Raw genomic sequence first — 27,715 nt, forward strand, 5'->3', positions numbered from 1 at the left:
TTCAATTTTGGCACTTAAAGTAAGAACAGAAAGTACAGTACATTTCTACAATGTAGATAGGCTGTTTGTTCCCATTTCTCTCTCTATCTCCCCTCCCTTAACCTCACACTCTTCTTTCCTTCCTTCCTTCTCTCTTTCTTTTATTCTCTCTCTCTACACACACACACACACACACACTCTACATTGGGGTATATCTTGGGATAGAGGGTTTCGACCGAGACTGTGAATGTGCTGTTGCTGTTCTCTGCTGTACGATGTGTTAAAATGCTTAGAGAATCAGGTCTGCTGTATGCTGCGTTGCCACACACACAGAATCCAAGTGCCTCACAAATCGTTTATGTACCATGCACATACAGTACGTAAAAGAAAAGCCACCAGGTGATGGGATCGAGCTGTGATATTGTAATCCAAAATAACAAAACCCGAAGAGTAGGTCAGCTGTCCACCAAAGAGAGAAAACCTAAAATGGCAACCAATAGAACTTTGTCAAGCATTGAAAACAGATTACGGTTCTGTTAACTCACAATTTCTGCTGAGAAAAAGTGTTTATAACCTTATCATTTCGGTTGTTTAAAATTGACACTTTAGCATGTAGATAATGATCTGGACAGTTTAGACAGAATGCTGTTCTAAGATAAAATAACAAAGGACATCTCAAAAAGAGGATGTCTCAACATTTTTGAAAGTATTTATATTTATGAGAGAATTACCAGAGAGAGAAAAGACTACAAATTTGATTTAGAAAAAATATTGCTTCTTTGTTGACTTCTTTGTCAAATAATTACCGGAGAGGTGTCTGGCTAGGTTAAAGTTATACTCCATTGTTGTGTCAGGCACATTTTGTTGGACTTTTGGAATCTCTGGCGTGGAGTGAGATTTCATTGGCCAGTGAGGTAGGGAAGGAGATTTAGAAATGCTCGGACCAGATACCCCATTGTGAAATCACTGTCTATGAAGAGAAGTGCCTTGCGTCTCAACTTTTGTAAGAACATGTTGATGTAAATGTTCATTTACCTCAAATGTTTACAAAACTGTTACTGAATAAACTTTTTGTACCATATCTAACTTGTTGCCTGGGGGTTTTGTTTGGTGAAATAAAATAAATACTTTGGCTTCCCACAATGCAGAAAGAGATAGCAGTTATACTTTTTGAGGACATGGGGGATGGGAAGGGAGGGTGAGAGGAAAGGAAGGGGTGGGGGAGAGAGGAGAAGGGAGTGAGAGGCACACGGGTTTCACACTGTGATGAGGAACGTCCATCAAAATTTCATTTAGTTTCCTTTATAACATGCAACTATGGCTAACCTATCTGACAAGCTGTAACCAACACCAATGGGGAACAGTTGGGTGTGATAGTGAAATTCAAGATATCTCAGTCACTTTCAGTACCTAGCCCTTACTGGTTCAGTATTCATAGAGATAAAAAATACACTTTGAGGAGGGGCCTGAGGGAAGTCAAGAAATGGATCTGAATCTTGGAGAATTGGGGACATCTGGAGTCAATTTGGTGGATTGAAAAAAAGATGGTGGGAAAAGTCTAGGAGAGGAGGATCTTAATCCTTGGAAGAGTACAGACAGCATATTCCATCCTTAGCTCTCCCTCTCTTTCTTCCCATCTCCCTCTACATACAACTCTCCTACTCTCCTCTCTCTCACTCCCCCAAACCCCACCCTGTACTGTGCTCTCCCGCTACATACCTCCCCTCCCCCCACATCTCCCACTCCCTCAGATCTCTCGCTCTCTCCCCCAAACCCCACCCTGTCCTGTGCTCTCTCCCTCTACTTACCTCCCCACCCCCACATCTCCCCTCCTCTCTCTCACCCCCCCCCCCCCCCCCCCCCCCCCCGTTGTTTTATCATGGCCACACTAGTTCATATCATGTGATTGGCAGAGGATTGCCTGGTTAATCGCTGGCTATAGTTCCCCACTCGCCGCTGGCCTCCCCTGCAGGCCTAGCCCACTGACCCTGCTGAGAGCAGCACTTCCTTTATGCTCCTGAAAGCACAGGGGATTGAGCCCTAACAAAAAAAATACTAATCTGGGTGAAAACTTTTTCTCTCTCTCTCACCATACACACACACACCCTCTCTTTCTATCACCCGGGCGCAAGCCTGGCTGTGTGTGTGTGTGTGTGTGTGTGTTCATGTGACACACACACACTCTCACACACACACACACACACACATCAGTCAGGTGTAGGTTAGCTGCCATACTTTTCTCTGTGACCCTTTCCAGGGATCGGGGAACACTATCGTTGCTATGCAAACATTAGCACACAGATGAGAAATTGGGTGTATCAGGGATCTGTCTCACAACATTGGTAAGGAGACACCAGATGCTGGGAAACTAGCCAATCACAGAGCTAGATGCCTATAAATAATTTTGCCACTGAGCTTGTCCAGGTAGAAATTGACCTTTGGCACAGATCTAGGACCAGCTTACCATCACCTTAATAACCATTCAGGGGGAACACAAAACTGACTTAAGATCAATCTCTAGGGGCATCTTAGTACATCCTGCTCTGAGGGAGTCACCCCCCACAACTCACTATGGAGATGAGGGAGGAGCATTCTAATAATGACTGGGCGCCCTTCCTACCTACTGAATGAGTGGTTGAATGGCTTGCGATGTCAAACTATGGTGTTCCTGGGTCAGACAAGAGGAGAAAAGAACAACAGGCCCAACCTTACTTGACAGAAGGGATACATTCATCTGCAATAAGGATAGTCCCGTGTAGCTCAGTTGGTAGAGCATGGCGTTTGCATCGCCAGGGTTGTGGGTTCGATTCCCACAGGGGGCCAGTATGAAAATGTATGCACTCACTAACTGTAAGTCGCTCTGGATAAGAGCATCTGCTAAATGACTAAAATGTAAATGTCAAATGGATAGTATACCAGCTGTCATAAACAGTAATGACAGCTTATAACCAGTTTATGTTGGCTCTGGTCCACTATGTGGGGAATAGGGTTTTTATTTTACAGCTAACTGTCTTTTTTACACGTTATACAATACATAGGGAATAGGGTGTATTTTACTGTCAGGCATCTGTGTCTGTCTGGTTTCCAGTGACCCTGGCGTCTTTTATGTCATCACAATGGGCAAAAATGTGGCTACCGGACCATTTAGTTGTGTGGAGGTCCGTGAATGCCATCGTTGTCACATGACCAGTCCCAGACATCTCCTACAAAGAGACCATCCATCCCTTTTATCACCCCATGAACCCCTTCACTCCACTTTACCCCCATAGGATGTGTGTGTGTGTGGGCAGAAACTTTGGACCATAGACAGAGTGACTGAGTATGAGCTCTGCCCCAGGCCTAAATGTAATGAATTATTATATAAGCCATAAGCATAGTGAGCCTACCAGTACCACTGCCAAGTGGAGTAATACTCCTACTGGCATAGTGTTCCCGCCTTGGGAAGGGAACCAACATGCTGCTGTTACGAATATCAATCATTTAGATAGTAAAGTGTCAGCGGCAGCACACTGAATCTTCCCATGACATTGACCTTGAACATGTCTGAACATGTTGAACAAAGTGCGACATCAACATCAGCATCAGCATGCCACTGTGCCAAGCAAAGACTTCCCGACATCCCTGATCTGGTAAAAGTCTTTGTACACCACCTAGTGGCCCAGGGAAAAAACACAGCCACGTTGAATGGCTCACGTCAACTGTGCGCTGCGCGCGCAGTCATCGCCATTTTGAAGTACAGCCGCACTTCTCTGGCTGATGATTGAAAGGAGGCACGGTTTCTGAAATATTTATGCGAATTCAAAGCTATAATTTCAGCTAAAGTTACTGGATACATAAACGATACTTATTGTGAGGGATTTAATTCGCTCTAAGTATGGCTCACCGAAATCTAAAACAGGTCAACATTCAAAACAACGCACCGTCGCCGAAACCTCAGCAGCAGCAGCAGCACACAAAGCGCAACATGGACTCTCCAGCCATGGAGCGAAGGCCGAATGCTGCGGAAGGGAAAATCCCACCACCAAAGCCGTCGACGGCTACCAGCCCTCCCGCAGAGGGGGAGGGCGTAGCCGGAGAGTCGCTGGAGATGACGCTGGATATAAAGAGTTTCAGGAGACCCGGGGAGAAAACCTTCACGCAGCGATGTCGGTTGTTCATCGGTAACCTCCCGACAGACCTCACGGAGGATGATTTCAAAAAGCTGTTTTCCAAGTATGGCGAGGCTAACGAGGTGTTTATCAACCGAGACCGAGGATTTGGCTTCATTCGACTGGTAAGACTTGAGTTTTAGAGTAATCAGTAATATCGAACTCCGTGGTAAAGGAAATTCATTTTGAATGCTGGAATTTAGTCCGCTATAATATCAATAGCCTCTGTTTCCCTCTAGTTAGTTAGGTATTATTTATTACTCAGGCGGATGGGTCTGCCTTACCAGTTGTTACGCCTACGCTCCCACCCGAAACCATTGATTTCTTGATGCATTGGGTCCCTTTGAAACATGTTTGAATAGATTTTGGGGAAACACTATAGGTGACAATGCTCATTAATCAATTGAGTGCTTAAAAAACGTTTGAAAGTTTTCTATCAATATCACATAACCTGTGACCTTGTCTTTTAGGAAACCAGGACGCTGGCGGAGATCGCCAAGGCAGAGCTGGACGGCACAGTGCTGGGGAACCGACCTATCCGGATCCGCTTCGCCACGCACGGCTCTGCCCTCACGGTGCGGAACCTTTCCCCTGTGGTCTCCAACGAGCTCCTTGAGCAGGCCTTCTCCGAGTTCGGCCCTGTGGAGAGGGCTATCGTTGTGGTGGACGACCGCGGAAGGCCTACAGGGAAGGGCATCGTGGAGTTTGCCAACAAACCTTCTGCTCGTAAAGCCCTGGACCGCTGTTCTGACGGGGCGCTGCTGCTCACCACGTAAGACAACCAACCGCTGCATTTACTCAGAGTTACCTGTTTTTACCAAATGACCCAAACGTGCCAAATCAATTACAAGCTGTGTGAGTGGTAACTCCCATCTCACGTGTTGTCTCCAGGTCTCCACGGCCGGCCATAGTGGAACCCACAGAGCAGCTGGATGAAGAGGATGGACTCCCAGAGAAGTTGCTGGTGAAATCTGTACCCTACCACAAGTATGTTATACACATGATCTCATATTGGGAGTATTACTCTCTATACCAGCGTCTTGACAACAGGAGATCTATATCATAACCAGTATGTATGTGTTGATTTATTCCCTTGCCCGTCGGTGTGTGTGCACTGTTCCACTTTCCCCATTGTCCACTTGCAGGCCTTAGTCTAGCCACTAACCCCTCTCCTCCCTGTCTCTCCAGGGAGAGGGAGCACCCCCCACGGTTTGCCCAGCCGGGGACGTTTGAGTTTGAGTACTCGTCCCGCTGGAAGGCCCTGGACGAGATGGAGAAGCAGCAGAGAGACCAGGTGGAGCGCAACATCAGAGAGGCCAAGGAGAAGCTGGAGCAAGAGATGGAGGCAGCCAAGCACGAGCACCAGCTCATGATGATGAGACAAGGTACACACGCACACTGAGGAAGACACTCACTTCTCAAGGACAACATTAACATGTAACCTTTTCTGTCATGTGCATATTCAGCATTAGCAGACATACCCATAGGCCTACTTCAAGTGGTGTCAGAAACTGTCACGTGTGAATACAAAAAAAACATGAATACCAAGCCAACCCCTTTCTCTCAGACCTTATGTAATACTAAACAACCCATATTTCTCTCTGTAGTCTTCTCTTTCTCAGACCTGATGTAGTACCAAACAACCCATATTTCTCTCCGTCTTGTCTTTCTCAGACCTGATGTAATACCAAACAACCCATATTTCTCTCTGTCTTGTCTTTCTCAGACCTGATGTAATACCAAACAACCCATATTTCTTTCCGTCTTGTCTTTCTCAGACCTGATGTAATACCAAACAACCCATATTTCTCTCCGTCTTGTCTTTCTCAGACCTGATGTAATACCAAACAACCCATATTTCTCTCCGTCTTGTCTTTCTCAGACCTGATGTAATACCAAACAACCCATATTTCTCTCTGTCTTGTCTTTCTCAGACCTGATGAGGCGTCAAGAGGAGCTGAGACGTCTGGAGGAGCTACGCAACCAGGAGCTGCAGAAACGCAAGAATATAGAGATGAGGTACGTGTGTCTGTGTACCTCCCACTCTATTCTCTACTCCAGTCATGAGGAGAGTCAGAAGTGTGTGTGTGTGTGTTAAACCTTCTCTCCGGTTCGTAGACATGAGGAGAGGCGTAGGCAGGAGGAGGAGATGATGCAGCGCCATCGAGAGCAGGACGAGATGAGGCGCCAACCAGACGGCTTCAAGCCAAACTATGTGGACAGCGTGAGTTCACTGGACAGACACACAAACATGCACACACAAATAAACACACAAAAGCCAGACCGGTTCAAGCCTAACTTCATGAACAGTGTGAATACACTGGGATAACAAACACACAGCCAACGTAGACCTTCACATAATTAGTCAGTGTCACTGTTGCCTTCTCATTTCTAGATTTTTGAATACAGAAACTCACTTTTTTTATTTATTTTTATTCAGAGAAGCAGTGTTCACACTTGCATTCACATGATTCTGCTGAGGGTCTGCATTTATATGGTGATTTTGAGAACAGTCTCTGATATGATAGGGATTTTTAGGGTCCATCAATCATATTGCTTGTTGGGTGCTGAGAAAATATGTTCTGGCCTCTTGTGCCAAACAGTCCTACCACTCTACGTGCACACTGATAATGATCAAGCATACTAGGGATGGGCACGGTTAATCGAATATCAGGATATCTGAACAAATGTTCATATTCAATTACTTGAGTGTTCTTTTAATATTTTTCAGGCCTATTTTAACAGTGAAAAAGCTTTGTCTATATTACGTCGTCCTTGTGACATTTTTACCTACAAGGAAATAGTAGGACATTTGAAATTCTTAATTTAATTAAACAACAAACTTTTGAATGTAGTTTTTATAGTGGTGCGTTGAGCTACTGCTGTGCATTTATCCCTCCAGGCTGCCCTGACTCAGTATGCCATTTCCCACACTTCAAATAGCAATTACAGGCACTCACCTAACAGAGTTTCTACAATACCTGACACAGATCAATGCAAAACACTCATCGGAAACCCTTTTTGTAACAGAATCAGTTCTATCACGGCGACAATCAGACTTCTCTTTCGCTGTTGTTGTTAGACAAACTACCGGAAACGCAGCATGTCCGCTGTTTACCTCTGCTATTTGCATTTTTCGACAATAAAAATGTGATATTATTCGAATAGTAAAATAATTTCAAGTACCCACTCCCAAAGCATACACGAATGCTCAAGTTTTCTTTTCAAATAGTGTCCCATATCACCATAGGAGCATATCTTCTCTAGGTAACTACAGATTACCATAGTGTACCATAGTCCTGTGTGTGAAAGTCTAATGAAAATGGATTATGGGATAGTCTACTACCTATTTAGTGCTATTCCCTATGCAAGTAGCATCTCACAATACCAACATGGCTCTAGGTTTGGTTTTGGTATCTTCCAAGACAAAAACCTAATCTGAAATTGACCTCAAGCCACTTCATTCTCCTTCTGACGGGACTGATAGGTGTAAGCGGTGCAGTGATTGCTCAACCTAGCCCTCCAATGGGCTTAGGGTATCTGCTGATGACCACTATCTTGTTTACACCCATCTGGTTTCTTCAAATCTGCTAAAACCAAAAGAGAAAGGCCTAGGGGTTTTCATATTGGTTCATTGTTGTTTTACTGTGGTGTTCAGGGTGTCTTTCTCTCCAAACAGATGTCCAGCAGTAGCAACCCTTCTAAGCAGTGTATCCACAATACTAGCCTCACAGCTAGCGACATGAAACACCATGTACAGTGGGGGAAAAAAGTATTTAGTCAGCCACCAATTGTGGAAGTTCTCCCACTTAAAAAGATGAGAGAGGCCTGTAATTTTCATCATAGGTACATGTCAACTATGACAGACAAATTGAGAAAAACAAATCCAGAAAATCACATTTGTAGGATTTTTAATGAATTTATTTGCAAATTATGATGGAAAATAAGTATTTGGTCACCTACAAACAAGCAAGATTTCTGGCTCTCACAGACCTGTAACTTCTTCTTTAAGAGGCTCCTCTGTCCTCCACTCGTTACCTGTATTAATGGCACCTGTTTGAACTTGTTATCAGTATAAAAGACACCTGTCCACAGCCTCAAACAGTCACACTCCAAACTCCACTATGGCCAAGACCAAAGAGCTGTCAAAGGACACCAGAAACTAAATTGTAGACCTGCACCAGGCTGGGAAGACTGAATCTGCAATAGGTAAGCAGCTTGGTTTGAAGAAATCAACTGTGGGAGCAATTATTAGGAAATGGAAGACATACAAGACCACACAGGGGGACCTAGTGAATGACCTGCAGAGAGCTGGGACCAAAGTAACAAAGCCTACCATCAGTAACACACTACGCCGCCAGGGACTCAAATCCTGCAGTGCCAGATGTGTCCCCCTGCTTAAGCCAGTACATGTCCAGGCCCGTCTGAAGTTCGCTAGAGTGCATTTGGATGATCCAGAAGAGGATTGGGAGAATGTCATATGGTCAGATGAAACCAAAATATAACTTTTTGGTAAAAACTCAACTCGTCGTGTTTGGAGGACAAAGAATGCTGAGTTGCATCCAAAGAACACCATACCTAATGTGAAGCATGGGGGTGGAAACATCATGCTTTGGGGCTGTTTTTCTGCAAAGGAACCAGGACGACTGATCCGTGTAAAGGAAAGAATGAATGGGGCCATGTATCGTGAGATTTTGAGTGAAAACCTCCTTCCATCAGCAAGGGCATTGAAGATGAAACGTGGCTGGGTCTTTCAGCATGACAATGATCCCAAACACACCGCCCGGGCAACGAAGGAGTGGCTTCGTAAGAAGCATTTCAAGGTCCTGGAGTGGCCTAGCCAGTCTCCAGATCTCAACCCCATAGAAAATCTTTGGAGGGAGTTGAAAGTCCGTGTTGCCCAGCGACAGCCCCAAAACATCACTGCTCTAGAGGAGATCTGCATGGAGGAATGGGCCAAAATACCAGCAACAGTGTGTGAAAACCTTGTGAAGACTTACAGAAAGCGTTTGACCTGTGTAATTGCCAACAAAGGGTATATAACAAAGTATTGAGAAACTTTTGTTATTGACCAAATACTTAGTTTCCACCATAATTTGCAAATAAATTCATTAAAAATCCTTTAAAAAAAATTCTCATTTTGTCTGTCATAATGACGTGTACCTATGATGAAAATTACAGGCCTCTCATATTTTTAAGTGGGAGAACTTGCACAATAGGTGGCTGACTAAATACTTTTTTCCCCCACTGTAGCTGTCCCACATATGTATATCATCAGTTCAGATGTCTGTTGTTGTATTTACCTGGGGTTTTGACACCTATTTTACTAAAGTAGTATGGGAGAGGGACGCCAGCAAGAACAAAATAATGCTTTATCTCTGCTGAGTTATCTGAAGTAGTCTACATCCTATAACCGACAGCTTGGCTATTTTGTGGGATTGTTAAGAGGGGAGAGGCTAATGATTGACAGACCTTTTCACCACAATGCTCACTTGTGGTGCTTGTTGAGAGTGTTCCAGAGGAGAGTAACTTAACTTCCAGAGAGTCCCCAGAATAAAGGTTTTCCATGAAGTGATAGGGAAACTTGAAAGTCACAGAATCTGTGGAAATTATAATGGCATGTCTAGAATTGGCAAAGGATGTGTCCTTTGGGATCTTCACTTTATCTAAGCACTTGACAAAAACACACAGGCAAAGAGTTAAGGAATCTGTCATCAGCTTTTTTAGATGGATTTTAATGTCTTTCATTTCAGGCCTAAGTCTTGGTCCCAATTTTCAGTACTTCAATAGTCTCCAGTCAACGTATTGATCATTGCAACTCTGTGACCATGGGTTGGGAAACATACTGACATTCTCAGGAAACATGCATTTATCTACCTAGTCCTTAGTGCACTTGTATTACTGCATGCCTGTGGATGTGATGTGTCTTATGATGTTGCTGCATAATAACTTTTCTTCTCTGTTTCTATTGTGTGTTGAGAGGCCATAGAGAAAGAGGACCGGCTGGAAATATCGTACAAAGCTCCCTCTGCTGTTACAGCCACCCTTACACTACTCTTAGCATTAACTCCTGCTCCTATACAACAGTTACAACTCATACAGCTTAACCCAAAACAACACGCTCAAGGATTAACATAGACCTACTGTCATTACCTTTACACAGGAAAGAGTCTTGGGGTGATGTTAGATTGGCGTCAATCTTAGAACATGCTCTCAAGCCTCACTCACACACATATTTACGAGCCACGCCTATACCTAACACACACTTTTTGTCTCCCTCCATCTCATTTTACATTTACAATTGAGTAATTTAGCATACGCTCTCATCCAGAGCGACTTAGTTAGTGCATTCATCGTAAGATACCTAGGTGAGACAACCACACATCACAGTCGTAGTAAATACATTTTTCCTCAAGTTAAGTAGTGATCAGCAAAGTCAGTGCTATTAGGAAAAGACTAGTGCAAGTTTTTTTTCCTGATGCTCCATCCCCTAACTTACTGCGCTATCGAGGAATGACAAACCAAAAGGGATGGTTGAATAAAACTCCATAAGACAAAGCTGAAATGCGACTTAGAAGTCAGATGTGTGGCAAAAAAATAAGTTTTCTATCAATTAGACACCGCTTTGTATTCCATGTGTCCTGTCATCCTTGTTTAAAGTAATCCGTACTGTTCAGAGCAGAGCGCTCTTGTAAAACATAGAGGATTACAGTACAGTATGTGTAGGTCTACTATTATTAGTGGTACTTGCGAAAGCTAAAGAACCCACTTTAAATATTGTTTAAAAAATAAAAATTAGTTATTATTATTTAGCACGCTACTCCTCTTACAGTTTAAGCTAGAAATGCCATTCAAACTTTAAAATGTGTAGACTGGTCTGGATTAAGATGCTTGCATACTGCTTTTTTTAAATAGCATTTATACTTTTTAAGCTATTGAACTTTTGAGTCCTTCTTAAAAACCCTCATCCACTTTAATGGGATTTCTTCAACATTCTGAAGGTCCCATTGTTTAAAGAAATCCCAGTCTTCCAACATTCTATTCACAGTAAACAATGTGACTTTTGACACATCGGCTACTTTGACCACTTTCCCAAAAAGTTACACAAAAACTTGGATGGTATGAAAGCTTACTCTACTTCTCTGCTTTTCAAATCAAAAATCAGAACAGAAATATATTCTACCAATCAAACGATACAGCTGTTTTAGTAACCACATCAACGACATTCATTAAGATAACCTCCCACTGTTGAATTATCTGTCATAGAAATTTCAGAAATGTTAAACTATAGCACTGAGGGAGCACGTTCTAAGAATTGGACAATTGGTAAACAATGTGACTTTTTACACATCAGCTACTTTGACCACTTTCCCAACAAGTTAGACAAAACCTAGAGGATATGAAAAATTGGTCTTCTCTGCTATTCAAATCGGAACTGAATTATCTTCTACCAATCAAACGATACAGCTGTTTTAGTAACCGCATCAACTACTATCTCTTCACTTTTACAAACTTTTGACCACTTTCCCAACAACTTACATAACTGTATTACATTTTAGTCAGCTTTTCAAATCTGAAATCAGAACAGAAATATCTTCTACCAATCAAATTATAACGCTTACTCTAGCTAACCCATGGCTTACCTATCTAAAACAGGCACTTACTACTGCAATGTAGACTACTGCTACTAGTACTTCTGGGCTACTTACTACTACCTAGTCTCCCCCTGAAGGCTACTGTCCACTATTTATAAATCAGTCACCCCCTCTACTACACCAGACTCAAATTTCCAACACTAACAAACTTCTAAACTTGTACCACTAGGTGCACCATCATATTCCTCTCCCCAGATTATAGCTTAAAACTTTTCTAATTCCTTATGAGTAAAAGTGTAGTAGTCTGAGTAGTAGTCTGAGTGTATTTGTAATGAAATATGTGATCTAACTCCCCCACACTCCAAAGTAATAAGGTTTTTATAGTTGTCTATCAAAGTAATCAGACCAGATGTTTTAATATTTAACTTTGGCTATAATTATTCGCTTCCCTTAAGTAAAACGTTTTACATTTCTTCAACTACCACAAAAATCCTTTTAAAGAGGTAAAGCAAGTCCCACGGTTTTTGTTAATGGAAAATTACCTTCTAGTTGCTTTTAAGTGTTATTTTATTTTTGTAGTAGCGCATACTACTTTAGGGAGCATTGATCCATAAACATTTGTGCGGAAATTGTTCCAGGCAAAATACCTATATCATAATCTGATCAATACACTAGATTTAATTCAAAAATATACTGTACATTTTTTGTTTCTCGTTTAACAGTTCATTATTTTTCCTTATTTAAAGTTCCTTGCATTTAATTAACTCGACATTATAGACAACAAACTTTTGTAATACTGTTGTGTGTCATGTTAATTAACATGACATTTTAATGTCTCATACTGCACTTACCTCTGTACTCAACAGAGAGAGAGTGTGTGTGAGAGAGAGAGTGTGTGTGTGTGAGAGAGTGTGTGTGTGTGTGTGTGTGTGTGTGTGAGAGAGAGTGTGTGTGTGAGAGAGAGTGTGTGTGTGTGAGAGAGAGTGTGTGTGTGAGAGAGAGAGAGAGAGAGAGGGAGTGTGTGTGTGAGAGAGAGAGTGTGTGTGTGTGTGAGAGAGAGAGAGAGAGAGAGAGAGAGAGAGAGAGAGAGAAATAATTTGTTGCCGTGTGTGTTTGTCTGTGATGAGAATTTGTGTGTGTGTGTACTAACAAACTAGATGATGTGCTTGTCGTGAGTGTTGTGTGCAAGCACGTGTGATAAGTGTTTGATCTTCAATGTGGAACATTTGCATTATATTCCAGGTAAGTATATTTCGGTGGAGATGAAGTAACTATAACTAGAACACAGATTCACCCACTACAGATGAGTGAATGCAACCGGTGAAGGATTTCGTTTTTAGTGTCCATCCCTCATTAACTATTTAAATGTAACTCATGATTTGAAATAGTGTATTAATATGGAATATATGATATATTTACTATTTACCCATGTTTAATTTGTGTTAGCTGGCTAGTTTTAAATTCACAGGAAACTCTCAGATCTTGCAACATCTTTAGACATTAAATTGAGGTTGTTGGACTAGGTGTATTCTGTGGTGCTGCAATGTTTAGGATGTTGCTAGTAGAAATGTAATGTGTAGAGCTGACACTGTTCCCTATTACAAGTTAGAGAATGTCTGTTCTAAACAATCCTTTTCTATCTGTAACACTTCTGACTTTGACAATATAACGTAGCATACAGGACTATACTGTGTGTATCATATATGTATGATTGAGTGAGACAGTTGAGAGGATGTTGAGTGTACTTACTTATTTTTGTGTGTGAGCGCCGGGGGGGGGGGGGGGGGGGGGGTGTTGAGTGATAATGATGTGTACTTACAGATATGTGTGTATAAGAGAAAGCGGGGGCAGGTTTATGGCATGTCCTTTATGATAAGATATTTTATGTGAATGAGTGTGTGTGTGTGGGAGAGAGGGGAGGTCAATGTGTTGATAATGTGTGTGCTTAGTACAGCTTCATTTGGGGGTTTGTGTAGTCTACATATATATTTTTGTGTACTAATGTTTAGGTCGTCTGAACATCAATGTGTGGAGGGGATTTATCTACTTTTCAATCTTTTCTTTCATATTTATCAGTAACTCTTATTTCTCTATTAGGCTTAAATTACCTCAACACGGCCACTTCAGTGTTTAATCAACTTTGGACTAAATCCATGTTATATTTTGGCTTGTCCCCAATTAAGTTATATGCTCATCACATACAGACCAATATTGACCTTTTTAAATGGACCTTGAGAATCCATACTGGACAAATAAGTAATTAATTAAGCAAACCTAGGAACTCAGATGATCATTCCATATTTGCTCCTCTTTCACTAAATTCTTACATATCCAATAGAGTATCATTCCACACATAGCTTTTGTAACGCCTCCTTCAGGACTTTTTCTATCACAGTTGTGAGAACATTATTAACCGTATTCCCTGGCTGTTACTTGTATATCTGTGTGAGTGTTGTGCTGTGTGAGGAATCATCCCACACATGTCCTAATGGTCCTAGTAGTTATTGTCCACAAGGTTTACGGGTGCACCACTCTTCTTCACTTCCAGAGAGAACAGGAAATGAGAATGGGTGAACTGGGCCCTCGTGGAGCCATTAATATGGGAGGTAGGGTCATAACGATGACTCAGCACTGACTGGTCCATAAACAACCATAAACTTTCACCTTCGCCCCTACCCCTTTTGGTGTCTACAGATCTAAAGGAACTGGGAAGGTGTTGGCCATATGGCTAGGGTTGCGAAATTCTGGTTTCTCAAAATTCCTAGGGACTGGGATTCCTGGAAAACCTGGGAATTTGGGGAAAGTTACAGGAATTTTTGCCGCTCTAGCCATAAGGCAGAAGTTCCCCCTAAGCCCATTGGAAGGCTAGGTGGGGCCACCGCCATATTGTGTACACCTGGCTAGTTCCTTCAGGTCTGCAGACATTACAGGGCTAGGAGCAGGGCTAGGGATATATTGTGAGGCTCTGAACGGGATGGGCTGTGTGAGGCTCATGGTGGCTCCTTCACCACTTCATGAATGTAACCCGGGGCTGCACATCACCTACAAACTGTGTACTGAAGTACTGATACTACGGGGGAAAATATGCTCATGTGGCGTAGTCAGAGAACATACTAATTATGTTTTTGTGTTTGTCACTGATTAGATATGTGTGAGTGTGTTTTTGGAGATTATGACTGAAATAATTGTGCAGGGGTTAAAGTTATCCATCACTTGAAGGATTTCCGTCATATCTTATTTTAAAAAATTTGTTTTAATAGATTTGAGATTGATTTAAGTTTTAGTCATGGGATTTTTGTTTTAACCCCTGATTCTGTGTGGAGAAACTGAGTACATCAAATCGTAGTAGGTCATGTCTACTTTTTTTTTGCGTGAATTTTACATGATGACTTCACTACTTATGATCTTTTCGTTATCAGGTCATTTGATATTTAGTAAACTGGTTGAAGGAAACCATTGTTAACTTTAGTCCTTAACATTTTATGATAATTGTATGTAACTTCACTTTTGCACTTTCTACAGACCTACTTATTTATCATGCCACACATGTGGAAAGTTACCTGATTGTAACAATAGATGAGGCCCAAACAGAACCAACATTTGTAGCTTTGAGGGTTTTTAGCAAACATTTTATTGTATCAGCAATAGCCATCAATCCCAACACTTGGTAAACGTTCTTATCTACAAGCTTAGAATAAACCTATCCCTTTGTTTTAATTTTGTGTGTGTGTGCCTACTACTTACATCCGTAATGGTGTGCATTGTTCAATGGGATGGTGGATTATTTAGTTGATTTGTGGGGGGGACTTTTTGCAGTATAATTTCTGTACATATATCTCTTCATTTCCAGCAGTCTGTGTGGGTGGGGTCAATTCATAACTAATACAGCTGTCTCATGCCGTACTTAGAAAGCATAATGAACTCTTTACTCGTGTTTCTATTAGTAGTTGATGGAACATTTTTTTTATCGATTTTGAATTACATGTTGACCTACTGATGCTTTTATGGTGTTCTCAAATACCTGTATTGTATGGCCATGAATGGGGTTTGGGATTTGGGTCTGGGGTTGAGTATCTGGCAATGGTGATGTGCAGTCACGGTTTTTAACCTAGAAGCAGAACTGGGCGATGGCGTTCTTTCGCCTAAAATCTGAAATTCAACCAGACGATCTGAGGGCCTCTCACAGCTTGTCCCAAATTGCTATTTTGCTGTAAGGGAACTCTTACTCTATTGACTGAATGGTATGATGCACTGCTCCTGTTCCAAATTACCTGTGATTAGTCAATGTTGTAGGCATCTATCTATCTGCTAACGTTGGTTTTTGGTTGTTCAGCTTGTATATAAATACAACTTGACCAATTTAAGGCGTAGCCTAATGATTATAGGTGCTGTAGACCGATTAACCTGCAATATGAAATCATCAACAAATTATGCAAGTTTTTTTTAAACAATGTTTTTTATATAATATATATAGTAAAGAAAAATATAAATGCAACAATTTCAAAGATATTACTGAGTTACAGTTCATAAAAGGAAACCCTCCCCATATAACATGGGAGCAACACTTAACATGTTGCGTATATATTTTTTTCAGTTTATATATAGATATCTCACCACAGAATTGTTTACCCCCAAGGCTCAATATCTGGACTTCTTTTTTCCTATCACAAACTAGGAAGATGACAAATTTGACACCTACATAATTGGCACTGTTTGTGTGACCAACAACCAACGTTAGCTAGCTCTGTCAGCCCTGAGAGATTTTTACAACCACTCTACAACAACAAACAGTGCACACAGGGTGTGATGGGTGGGGTTTACTTCCAGTGTGACCAAACGATGCTACGTTGTTTTGCGTGTAGATGGGTTTAACCCTGCCTCTGTTGCCGGGGCCAGTGTTAACCAGGGACCCCCTCAAATGATGGGCATAGGCATGAGCGGAAGGGCCGGAGCCATGGGCCCCGAGGGAACTCCAAACATGGGCGCACCAAACATGATGCCAGACAATGGAGCCATGGTAATGTATGCGCCTAGATGGGCGCTTACTCTCTTTCAACCTCTTTCAATTTCTCTCACTCTCTCAAAATCTCGCTCTCCTTAACCTTCTCAACCCTTGGTACTGAATAGAAACTGCAGTGTATTGTTTTCGCATCAGTTTTCAGGTTTTAACCAGTGGTGAGAGGAGATGCCAGAGGCTATTTAGATGCTGCTTATGGATATTACATTCCAAGTTGTTTTGCCAGTGACCTTGATTTTAATAGATATCTTGTCCAGCTGGTCTTTTCTGGCATCTTTTCCCTTACCATTGCAGTATCTTTAATCATAATGTCATAGTATCTCGTGGTGGTGATTTGCAAATTGAGGTTAAAATAATTAAATGTACTCCCCTGACTTCACTGTTCACATCAGGAGGTTAGTGCGGGCTAGGAAAGGGATTCTCATAGCTTATATCAGCTCTGCACCCATAACTAATGGACTGATTCCTCTCTCCCACTTCTGACTCTGCCTGGAACTCCTCTGGTTGCCTACTTTGACGTTCGGAATGCCTTCATTGCCTCGCCAAAACGAACATTATTATTGAATATCCCATCCAATTCTTCTGCATCTGGACTGCTCATAATATCTCCACCAACCCTTTCCCTTTATATTGTAGCTGCGCAACGATAGGTTCCCCCAGGGGGCTCCTAATCAGATGGGTTCTTCCCCCATGGGGGGCCGTCCAGGGGTGGAGTCCCCTCAGCAGCAACCGGCAGTGGGGGCAGGGCTTATGGGGGCAGGGCCTGGGCCTGCAGTGGGGGGGCCAGCAAGCTTCGGGAGGGGAATCCCCGTTGTGGGAAACTATGACGGGCCTAACAACAAACGTCGTAGATACTGATTGTGTTATGTTTCAAAAATTTAAACGGTGTACCCCAAGGCTCAATATTTGGATCTCTTGCTTTTCCTTTCTCATTATGTAAAATAACTGATTTTATTTTCTCGTCAAATGTTTGTTTTTGTTCTTTTAATTTGGGCTGATTATTTCCCTCAGCTTCTTCATGTGTCCCGAATGTTGACTGAGAAAAAAATACCTTTTTATAGCACGAGCCAGGACCTATGTTGATGTAAAAACACAAATCTTCAATGATGGCCGCCAAAGGCCAATATCAACTGCGATGTATCTTGATGTAGTCAGGTCTGTAGATGGTTTTAGGCCAATATTAACTGTGATGTATCTTGATGTAGGCAGGTCTGTAGATGGCTTATAAACTTCTGTATGATTATGTAATTTCTTGCTTTTTGCTATTAGTGTCCTATCCTGTGATTTGTTTTCAGTAGTTCGTAGTAACAAAAGGGGAAGACCTGCATTGCCTCTGCAATGTTAGCTTACTTTAGGTTCCTCCCATCCATGGAATGTATTTCAGGTACATTGCATCCTGTAGTAGTTGTTTGGCTAACTGCAATAAAACTGTGAAATGCCATTTGTGAATACTAAGTTGATTGAAGTAAAAAAAAAAAAAACTATTTTGTAGCCTCTCTCTTTCTCTCTCTTGCCTTTTAGATATTTTGGGATTTTCTCACCCTCATCCTTAAAGTATTGTGAACTCAATTAATCTCTTAATTTTTCAGAACAGAGAGACAAAAACCTGTCAGTGTAAAACATACACAGCATTACAATTCAGTATATGCAGGCCTATTATTTTTGAATGTAAGATTATTTTCTGTATTTTATTTCAGTATCGCATACTCTACTTTAGGAGTTAGTGGTTTCACGATACCTGTATGGTGACACTAGGAAGTAAAGGAAACCGAACACAAAGCGGACTTACGTTGTCACCCAGAGTCACATTTGTTTATTTGCAAGCTGTAGCACACAATATTTTACAAAGATATGTTTTAAAGGACCATAGAGTTGAGTCTGCTTTGTTTTCTTCTTTGCCAAGGAAAATCTGGTATTCTAGTATCGCGATACTGGTATCAGAACAACACTATTAGAAGTATTGATCCTCAACAAGGCAAAATACGTATATATCGGATATTCTGATCAAGACACTAGAGTTTAGTGTGAACCGATAGGCTACTGTACATTTTGTCATTTAACAGTTCTCATTCTTTTTCCTTTTATATGTAAAGGTTCTTGCATTTAATTAACTCATTTAATTAACTCAACATTATAGATCAACTTTTGTAATACTGTCATGTGTTCTGTTAATTAACATGACATTTTAATATCCCAACTCGTGCACTTACCTCTGTACTCAAGCGAGCTAGAGTGTGGAATGAGAATTTGTGTTGCTATGTGTGTTTGTCTGTGATAAGAATTTGTGTTGCCGTGTGTGTAGTAACATAGTAGAATCATGTGCTTGTCTTGAGTGAGTGTGTGCAAGTATATGTGATGAAAGTGTTTGGTCTTCAATGTGTAACATTTGCATTATATTCCAGGTAAGTATATTCAGGGGGAGCTGTAACTACAATACATGACCAAAAGTATGTGGACACCTGCTCTTCGAACATCTTATTCCAAAATAATGGGCATTAATATGGAGTTGGTCCCCCCTTTGCTGCTATAACAGCCTCCACTTTTCTGGGAAGGCTTTCCACTAGATGTTGGAACATTGCTGCGGGGACTTGCTTCCATTCAGCCACACGAGCATTAGTGAGGTCGGGCACTGATGTTGAGCGATGAGGCCTGGCTCGCAGTCGGCGTTCCAATTCCTCCCAAAGGTGTTCGATGGGGTTGAGGCCAGGGCTCTGTGCAGGCCAGTCAAGTTCTTCCACACTGATCTCGACAAACCATTTATGTATGGACCTCGCTTTGTACACGGGGGCATTGTCATGCTGAAACAGGAAAGGGCCTTCCCTAAACTGTTGCCACAAAGTTGGAAGCACAGAATCATCTAGAATGTCATTGTATGCTGTAGCGTTAAGATTTCTCTTCACTGGAACTAAGGGGCCTAGCTCGAACCATGGAAAACAACCCAGAACATTATTCATCCACCAAACTTTACAGTTGGCTCTATGCATTGGGGCAGGTAGCGTTTTCCTGGCATCCGCCAAACCCAGATTCGTCCGTCGGACTGCCAGATGGTGAAGCGTGATTCATCACTCCAGAGAATGCGTTCCACTGCTCCAGAGTCCAATGGCGGCGAACTTTACACCACTCCAGCCAACGCTTGGCATTGCACATGGTGATCTTAGGCTTGTGTGCGGCTGCTTGGCCATGGAAACCCATTTCATGACGCTCCCGACAAACAGTTATTGTGCTGACGTTGCTTCCAGAGGCAGTTTGGAACTCGGTAGTGAGTGTTGCAACAGAGGACAGACAATTTCTACACGCTTCAGCACTCGGCGGTCCCGTTCTGTGAGCTTGTGTGGCCTACCACTACGACGTTTCAACTTCACAATAACAGCACTTACAGTTAACCGGGGCAACTCTAGCAGGGCAGAAATTTGACGAACTGACTTGTTGGAATGGTGGCATCCTATGATGGTGCCACATTGAAAGTCACTGAGCTCTTCAGTAAGGCCTTTCTACTGCCAATGTTTGTCTATGGTTATTGCATGGCTGTGTTCGATTTTATACACCTGTCAGCAACGGGTTTGGCTATAATTTGAAGGGGTCTCCACATACTTTTGTGGTTGTGTGTGTGTGTATATATAGTGTCTATAACTACAACACAGATTCACCCACTACAGATGAGTGAATGCAACCGGTGAAGCAATTATTTTAGTGTCCATCCCTCATTAAGTATTGTAATGTAACTCATGATTTGAAATATATTATGTTTAATTTGTGTTAGCTGGCTAGTTTAAAATTCACAGGAAACTCTCAGATCTTGCAACATCTTTAGACATTAAATTGAGGTTGTTGGACTAGGTGTATTCTGTGGTGCTGCAATGTTTAGGATGTTGCTAGTAGAAATGTAATGTGTAGAGCTGACACTGTTCTCTATTACAAGTTAGAGAATGTCTGTTCTGAACAATCCTTTTCTATCTGTAACACTTCTGACTTTGACAATATAACGTAGCATACAGGACTATACTGTGTGTATCATATTTGTATGATGGGGAGAGTGAGCGAGTGGGGAGGATGTGGTGTTGAGTGATGATGATGTGTATTTACACAGACATGTTTGTGTGTTTGAGAGAGAGTGGGGGCAGATTAATGGCATGTCCTTCAACAAGATATTTTGTGATTTATTAAGATATTGTGTGTGAGAGGGGGAGAGGAGGGAGGTCATAGTGTTGACAATGTGTGTGCTTTGTACAGCTTTATCCTGGCAGAGGTAACCAGGTTTTAGGCTAAAATGACATTGTACTTCATGATGCTGTTGACCTTAACAAGAGCCCCAGGACCAGTGGAAGCAAAATATCCCCATAACATCAATTATTTCAATTTTAGCCAAAAACCTTATTGCCTCTTCCAGAAGGCTGAAACTTCCAATTGGATCTTCCAGCAAGACAATAACCCCAAGCACACATCAAAATCTACAAATAAATTGTTAATTGACCACAAAATCAACATTTTGCGATGGCCATCTCAGTCGCCGGACTTGAACCCCATTGAAAACCTTGTGGTTTGAATTGAAGAGGGCAGTCCATATGCGCAGACTAAGGATATCAAGGATCTGGAAAGATTATGTATGGAGGAATGGTCTAAGATCCCTCTCAATGTGTTCTCCAATCTAATAAAACATTTTAGAAAAAGGTTCAGTGCCATTATCCTCGCAAGGTGAGATATTGAAGACAAGGGTGGCAAGAATTTGGCCCCAAATTTGTTTTATTACTTGTTAAACAAAATCTCATTCTCTGAGCAATTGTATTAGTATAAAATAAAATATTATTTCCCCAAAATAATTTAGCAACAATATAATATATTGAATTTAGATAATTTTTTTGCTCATATTTATCAAGGGTGCCAATAATTTTGGACCTGACTCTATGTACACTGAATAAAAATATAAACGCAACATGTAAAGTGTTGGTCCCATGTTTCATGAGCTGAAATAAAAGATCCCAGAAATGTTCCATACGCACGAAAAGCTTATTTCTCTCAAATGTTGTGCATAAATTTGTTTACATCCCTTTTAGTGAGCATTTCTCCTTTGCCAAGATAATCCATCCACCTGATAGGTGTGGCATATCAATAAGCTGATTTTAACAGCATAATCATTACACAGGTGCACCTTGTGCTGGGGACAATAAAAGGCCACTAAAATGTCACAGATGTCTCAAGTTTTGAGGGAGTGTGCAATTGGCATGCTGACTGCAGGAATGTCCACCAGATCTGTTGCCAGAGAATTCAATGTTGATATCTCTACCATAAGCCGCCTCCGTCATTTTAGATAATTTGGTAGTACGTCCAACCGGCCTCACAACCGCAGGCCACGTGTAACCACACCAGCCCAGGACCTCCACATCCGGCTTCTTCACCTGCAGGATCGTCTGAGACCAGCCACCTGGACAGCTGATGAAACTGTGGGTTTGCACAACCGAAGAATTTCTGCACAAACTGTCAAACCGTCTCGGGGAAGCTCATCTGTGTGCTCGTCGTCCTCAACAGGGTCTTCACCTGACTGCAGTTCGGTGTCGTCACCGACTTCAGTGGGCAAATGCTCACCTTCGATGGCCACTGGCATGCTGGAGAAATGTTGCTCTTCATGGATGAATCCTGGTTTGAACTGTACCGGGCAGATGGCAGACAGCGTAGCGTGTATGGGTCGTGTGGGCGAGCTGTTTGCTGATGTCAACGTTGTGAACAGGGTGCCCCATGATGGCGGTTTGGTTATGGTATGGGCAGGCATAAGTTACGGACAACAAAAACAATTGCATTTTATTGATGGCAATTTGAATGCACAGAGATACCGTGGCGAGATCACATTTTATTTGTCACATACACGTGTTTAGCAGACGTTATAGCGGGTGTAGCGAAATGCTTGTGCTTCTAGCTCCGACAGTGCAGTAATATCTAACAATTTCACAACATATACCCAATACACACAAAAAAGTAAGGAATGGGATTTAAGAATATATACATATATGGACAAGCAATGATAGAGCGGCATGGACTAAGATACAGAAGAATATTATACAATAGAATGCAGTATATACATATGAGATGAGTAGTGCAAGATATGTAAACATTATTAAAGTGACTAGTGTTCCATTTCTTAAAGTGGCCAGTGATTTCAATAGGCAGCAGCAGCCTCTAATGTGCTAGTGGTGGCTATTTAACAGTCTGAAAGCCTTGAGATAGAAGATGTTTTTCATTCTCTCGGTCCCAGCTTTGATGCACCTGTAGTGACCTCACCTTCTGGATGATAGCGGGGTGAACAGGCAGTGGCTCGGGTGGTTGATGTCCCTGATGATCTTTTTGGCCTTCCTGTGACATCGTGTGCTGTATGTGTCTTGGAGGGCGGGTAGTTTGCCCCCGGTAATGCGTTTGGCAGACCGCACCACCCTCCTGGAGAGCCCTGCGGTTGTGGGCGGTGCAGTTGCCATAACAGGCGGTGATACAGCCCGACAGGATGCTCTCAATTGTGCATCTGTAAAAGTTTGCGAGGGTTTTAGGTGATAAGCCAAATGTCTTCAGCCTCCTGAGGTTGAAGTGGCTCTGTTGCGCCTTCTTCACCATACTGTCTGCGTGGGTGGACCATTTCAGTTTGTCGGTGATGTGTACGCTAAGGAACTTGAAGCTTTCCACCTTCTCCACTGCATCCTGAGATCCTGAGGCCCATTGTCGTGCCATTCATCCGCCTCCATCACCTCATCTTTCAGCATGATTATGGACGGCCCCATGTCACAAGGATCTGTACACAATTCCTGGAAGCTGAAAATGTCCCAGTTCTTCCATGACCTGCATACTCACCAGACATGTCACACATTGAGCATGTTTGGGATGCTCTGGAAGTCTGGATCAACGTGTACAACAGCGTTCTATTTCCTGCCAATATCCAGCAACTTCGCACAGCCATTGAAGAGGAGTGGGACAACATTCCACAGGCCACAATCAACAGCCTGATCAACTCTGCTGCGAGAGGCAAATGGTGGTCACACCAGATACTGACTGGTTTTCTGATCCACGCTCCTATCTTTTATTTTTTTAAGGTGTCTGTGACCAACAGATCTGTATTCCCAGTTGTGAAATCCATAGATTAGAACCAAATGAATTTATTTCAATTGACTGATTTCCTTATATGAACTGTAATTTAGTAGTCTTTGAAAATGTTGCATTTATATTGTTATTCAGTGTAATTTGGGCAAAGAAAATGGCTCAACAGAATGAAACAAAACTGGTTTAAACATTCACAAAAGTTTTGAACAGGCCTATATTGCAGCAATTACCAACAAAGGCGGGTGCCTACCGTATGCCTACCCAATAAATGACAGCAATATGCTAATGCTATTTATTTTACAACAGGCCTACTTTTAACGTATCTTAAACTAAATACGGATCACCAAATTAAAAAAGACAGTTTGAACTTAGTTTAGCCAAGGTGAATGTCTCAACAAGGAAACAAAACACTTTTTGTATATTTTAAAGAACTGGTTTAGATTCTTACAATAGGAAAACTAATTATAACCAATACCAAAATAATATTTTCACTATACTATACTGTTGCCATTGTCGTCGGCTAATGGGGATCCTAATAAATCAAATTAAATAAAAATCCTCTAACTTTAATTTTACTTCAATGAAAAAGGCCTCCATCTTCGCAAACAGTAGCCTAGGCCAAGGCTCCTTTCACTCACTCTCTCCCTCTCTACATCAGCAGGCACATGTGAGGTGAGCAGCCGGACCCAGTTTCAGCTGGACATAAGCTATACGTTTTATTGAGTTGCAATTGGCTGACACCGATAACAAGCTTGCGCAGTTCTCATCACCTCACACACACATTAAATTAACAGAGGACGGTTCCAGTCGGTAAATCAATTTGAATTGCACATACCTGAGACCGTGACAAATATATCTGATCCGAAACAAAAGTCTGACTTTAGGACCCGCTTCGGGACATTTCGGGCCTGTTGGACCCGTGAAGACCTCTCTATGGAGGTGTTGTCTGACACGCCACTAGTATTGATGAAATAACAGCATTTCTGTAGCCTGTTGGTATCCTAGGAGCAGGACTGATGCACACTGCTTCAGGGCCTTCTGTTCTGTTTAACACACAACATACAGTGAGGGAAAAAAGTATTTGATCCCCTGCTGATTTTGTACGTTTGCCCACTGACAAAGAAATTATCAGTCTATAATTTTAATGGTAGGTTTATTTGAACAGTGAGAGACAGAATAACAAAATCCAGAAAAACGCATGTAAAAAATGTTATAAATTGATTTGCATTTTAATGAGGGAAAGAAGTATTTGACCCCTCTGCAAAACATGACTTAGAACTTGGTGGCAAAACCCTTGTTGGCAATCACAGAGGTCAGACGTTTCTTGTAGTTGGCCACCAGGTTTGCACACATCTCAGGAAGGATTTTGTCCCACTCCTCTTTGCAGATCTTCTCCAAGTCATTAAGGTTTCGAGGCTGACGTTTGGCAACTCGAACCTTCAGCTCCCTCCACAGATTTTCTATGGGATTAAGGTCTGGAGACTGGCTAGGCCACTCCAGGACCTTAATGTGCTTCTTCTTGAGCCACTCCTTTGTTGCCTTGGCCGTGTGTTTTGGGTCATTGTCATGCTGGAATACCCATCCACGACCCATTTTCAATGCCCTGGCTGAGGAAAGGTGGTTCTCACCCAAGATTTGACGGTACATGGCCCCGTCCATCGTCCCTTTTGATGCGGTGAAGTTGTCCTGTCCCCTTAGCAGAAAAACACCCCCAACGCATAATGTTTCCACCTCCATGTTTGACGGTGGGGATGGTGTTCTTGGGGTCATAGGCAGCATTCCTCCTCCTCCAAACACGGCGAGTTGAGTTGATGCCAAAGAGCTCCATTTTGGTCTCATCTGACCACAACACTTTCACCCAGTTCTCCTCTGAATCATTGATGTTCATTTTCAAACTTCAGACCTTGCGGGCGCTGCAGGATTTCAGTCCTTCATGGCGTAGTGTGTTATCAATTGTTTTCTTGGTGACTATGGTCCCAGCTGCCTTGAGCTCATTGACAAGATCCTCCCGTGTAGTTCTGGGCTGATTCCTCACCGTTCTCATGATCATTGCAACTCCACAAGGTGAGATCTTGCACGGAGCCCCAGGCCGAGGGAGATTGACAGTTATTTTGTGTTTCTTCCATTTGCGAATAATCGCACCAACTGTTGTCACCTTCTCACCAAGCTGCTTGGCGATGGCCTTGTAGCCCATTCCAGCCTTGTGTAGGTCTACAATCTTGTCCCTGACATCCTTGGAGAGCTCTTTGGTCTTGACCATGGTGGAGAGTTTGGATTCTGATTGCTTCTGTAGAATAGGTGTCTTTTTATACAGGTAACAAACTGAGATTAGGAGTACTCCCTTTAAGAGTGTGCTCCTAATCTCAGCTCATTACCTGTATAAAAGACACCTGGGAGCCAGAAATCTTTCTGATTGAGAGGGGGTCAAATACTTATTTCCCTCATTAAAATGCAAATCAATTTATAACATTTTTGACATGTGTTTTTCTGGATTTTGTTGTTGTTATTCTGTCTCTCACTGTTCAAATAAACCTACCATTAAAATTATAGACTGATCATGTCTTTGTCAGTGGGCAAACGTACAAAATCAGCAGGGGATGAAATAATTTTTTCCTGACTGTACACCTGTCATTATCTTGAATGTGGTTTCATTGTCCTCTGTGACACGACATACTACTAATCCACTTGATGGAATCCACGGTGTATTAGTAGAATGAATAAATAAGTGAGACAATGAATGAATGATGCTTGTCCTTCAAGTGGATATTACCTGATGACCATCTCGCACATCTCAAGGCCGCAGCACTGTCCGTCATTCTAAAGGGTGGGTCTGATTTGTCCTGTTTCACTAAAGCATGTACCACGTGGAGTCTCTTATTGCATCTGTCTAATACACACACAAACACAATTGTTTGCTCAATCGATAGCTATGGGTTTGTCATACATAGTAAAGTAAATTAACCTAATCTACCAGTACTCATCATAAGCCAATTGACATATCAATGTAGTAATGATGGATTGCACACAGGGGTCCCTGCTGTCCTGTTTTACAGATAGAAGCCCAGTGTCGGAACAACCCCATGGGTGCACAACTAGGCTCTTTGAAGGCAGCTGGTTTTCATCCTTGTCTAATATCAGGGGATGTATTCAGTGAGGTGAAACATTGACCATTTCAGATTGACATCGACGTTAATGAAAAGAGCTGACATGATTCACTCATCTAAATGACAGACAACCATATCTGTTACATTTCAGTCATTTAGCAGACGCTCTTATCCAGAGCAATTTACAGGAGAAATTAGGGTTAAGTGCCTTGCTCAAGGGCACATTGACAGATATTTCACCTATTCGTCTCAGGGATTCGAACCATCAACTTTTCGGTTACTGACCCAACACCTAACCACTAGGCGGCCTGCCACCCTGTTCTAATCTACACAATGTATTTCTGTCTGTAAAGGTTTGTTTTTGGATTGGGATAGGTAAACTGGTGTGGATGTGGTTTTAATCATATGTCATTGTGTTCCTTTGTTCCCCAGGTGACGTCACCCTACATGCTGCAGATAAGAGACCGGAAAACAGGTTAAAAACAACAACACATACACATTGCTCTTCAGTGTTACCTCTTTTCAACTGTTTTTATTATGATTCCCAACAGGTAAGTGTTCATTTTCCCTATTATTTATTCTTCGACTGTGTTGTCTCTTATTACACAAAATAAAGCTTTCAAAAACCAAGTGTTTAGTGCCTTAATCCTTTATTGATTCATTTCAGAGGTAATGACATGAGTGAATGATTATCACGCTAGTGTTATTGTTATGCTTAAAAATTCTGTTAATTTAAACTTGTTCTATGAATTAAGCAAGTTTTGTATGCGAAAACTCACTTAGGACTGTTAGATTTGA

The 27,715-nt window shown here is 42.0% G+C and overlaps 1 protein-coding gene across 3 annotated transcripts; it reads left to right on the forward strand.

Annotated features, from left to right (window-relative positions):
* The first annotated feature begins 3,701 nt into the window (after window positions 1-3,701).
* On the forward strand, window positions 3,702-27,547 carry LOC311109580 (paraspeckle component 1-like). Of its 3 annotated transcripts, XM_084152508.1 has the most exons (9): window positions 3,702-4,252; window positions 4,598-4,899; window positions 5,019-5,114; window positions 5,316-5,512; window positions 6,062-6,146; window positions 6,246-6,351; window positions 14,271-14,328; window positions 16,585-16,739; window positions 17,376-18,180. In XM_084152508.1, exons 1-9 carry the CDS (start codon window positions 3,854-3,856, stop codon window positions 17,595-17,597), a joined length of 1,620 nt encoding a protein of 539 aa, XP_084008634.1. In that variant the 5' UTR covers window positions 3,702-3,853; the 3' UTR covers window positions 17,598-18,180. The 3 variants fall into 3 exon arrangements, 2 of the variants coding, with proteins under 2 accessions (XP_084008634.1, XP_084008635.1); XR_014610609.1 differs by lacking the exon at window positions 14,271-14,328; XM_084152509.1 differs by lacking the exons at window positions 14,271-14,328; window positions 16,585-16,739; window positions 17,376-18,180 and adding an exon at window positions 27,350-27,547 and having other exon boundaries at window positions 3,763-4,252.
* The last annotated feature ends 168 nt before the right edge of the window (window positions 27,548-27,715 follow it).

Source organism: Coregonus lavaretus (assembly GCF_964263955.1).
Source record: "Coregonus lavaretus genome assembly, chromosome: 35".
Taxonomy (NCBI): Eukaryota; Metazoa; Chordata; class Actinopteri; order Salmoniformes; family Salmonidae; genus Coregonus; species Coregonus lavaretus.

Bases quoted from the DNA above. Each gene is read 5' to 3' on its own strand.
- LOC311109580 (XM_084152508.1), top strand. From the start codon at position 3,854: ATGGCTCACCGAAATCTAAAACAGGTCAACATTCAAAACAACGCACCG. The intron at 4,253-4,597 runs GTAAGACTTGAG...CTTGTCTTTTAG, and splicing joins GATTTGGCTTCATTCGACTG to GAAACCAGGACGCTGGCGGA. The intron at 5,513-6,061 runs GTACACACGCAC...TGTCTTTCTCAG, and splicing joins GCTCATGATGATGAGACAAG to ACCTGATGAGGCGTCAAGAG.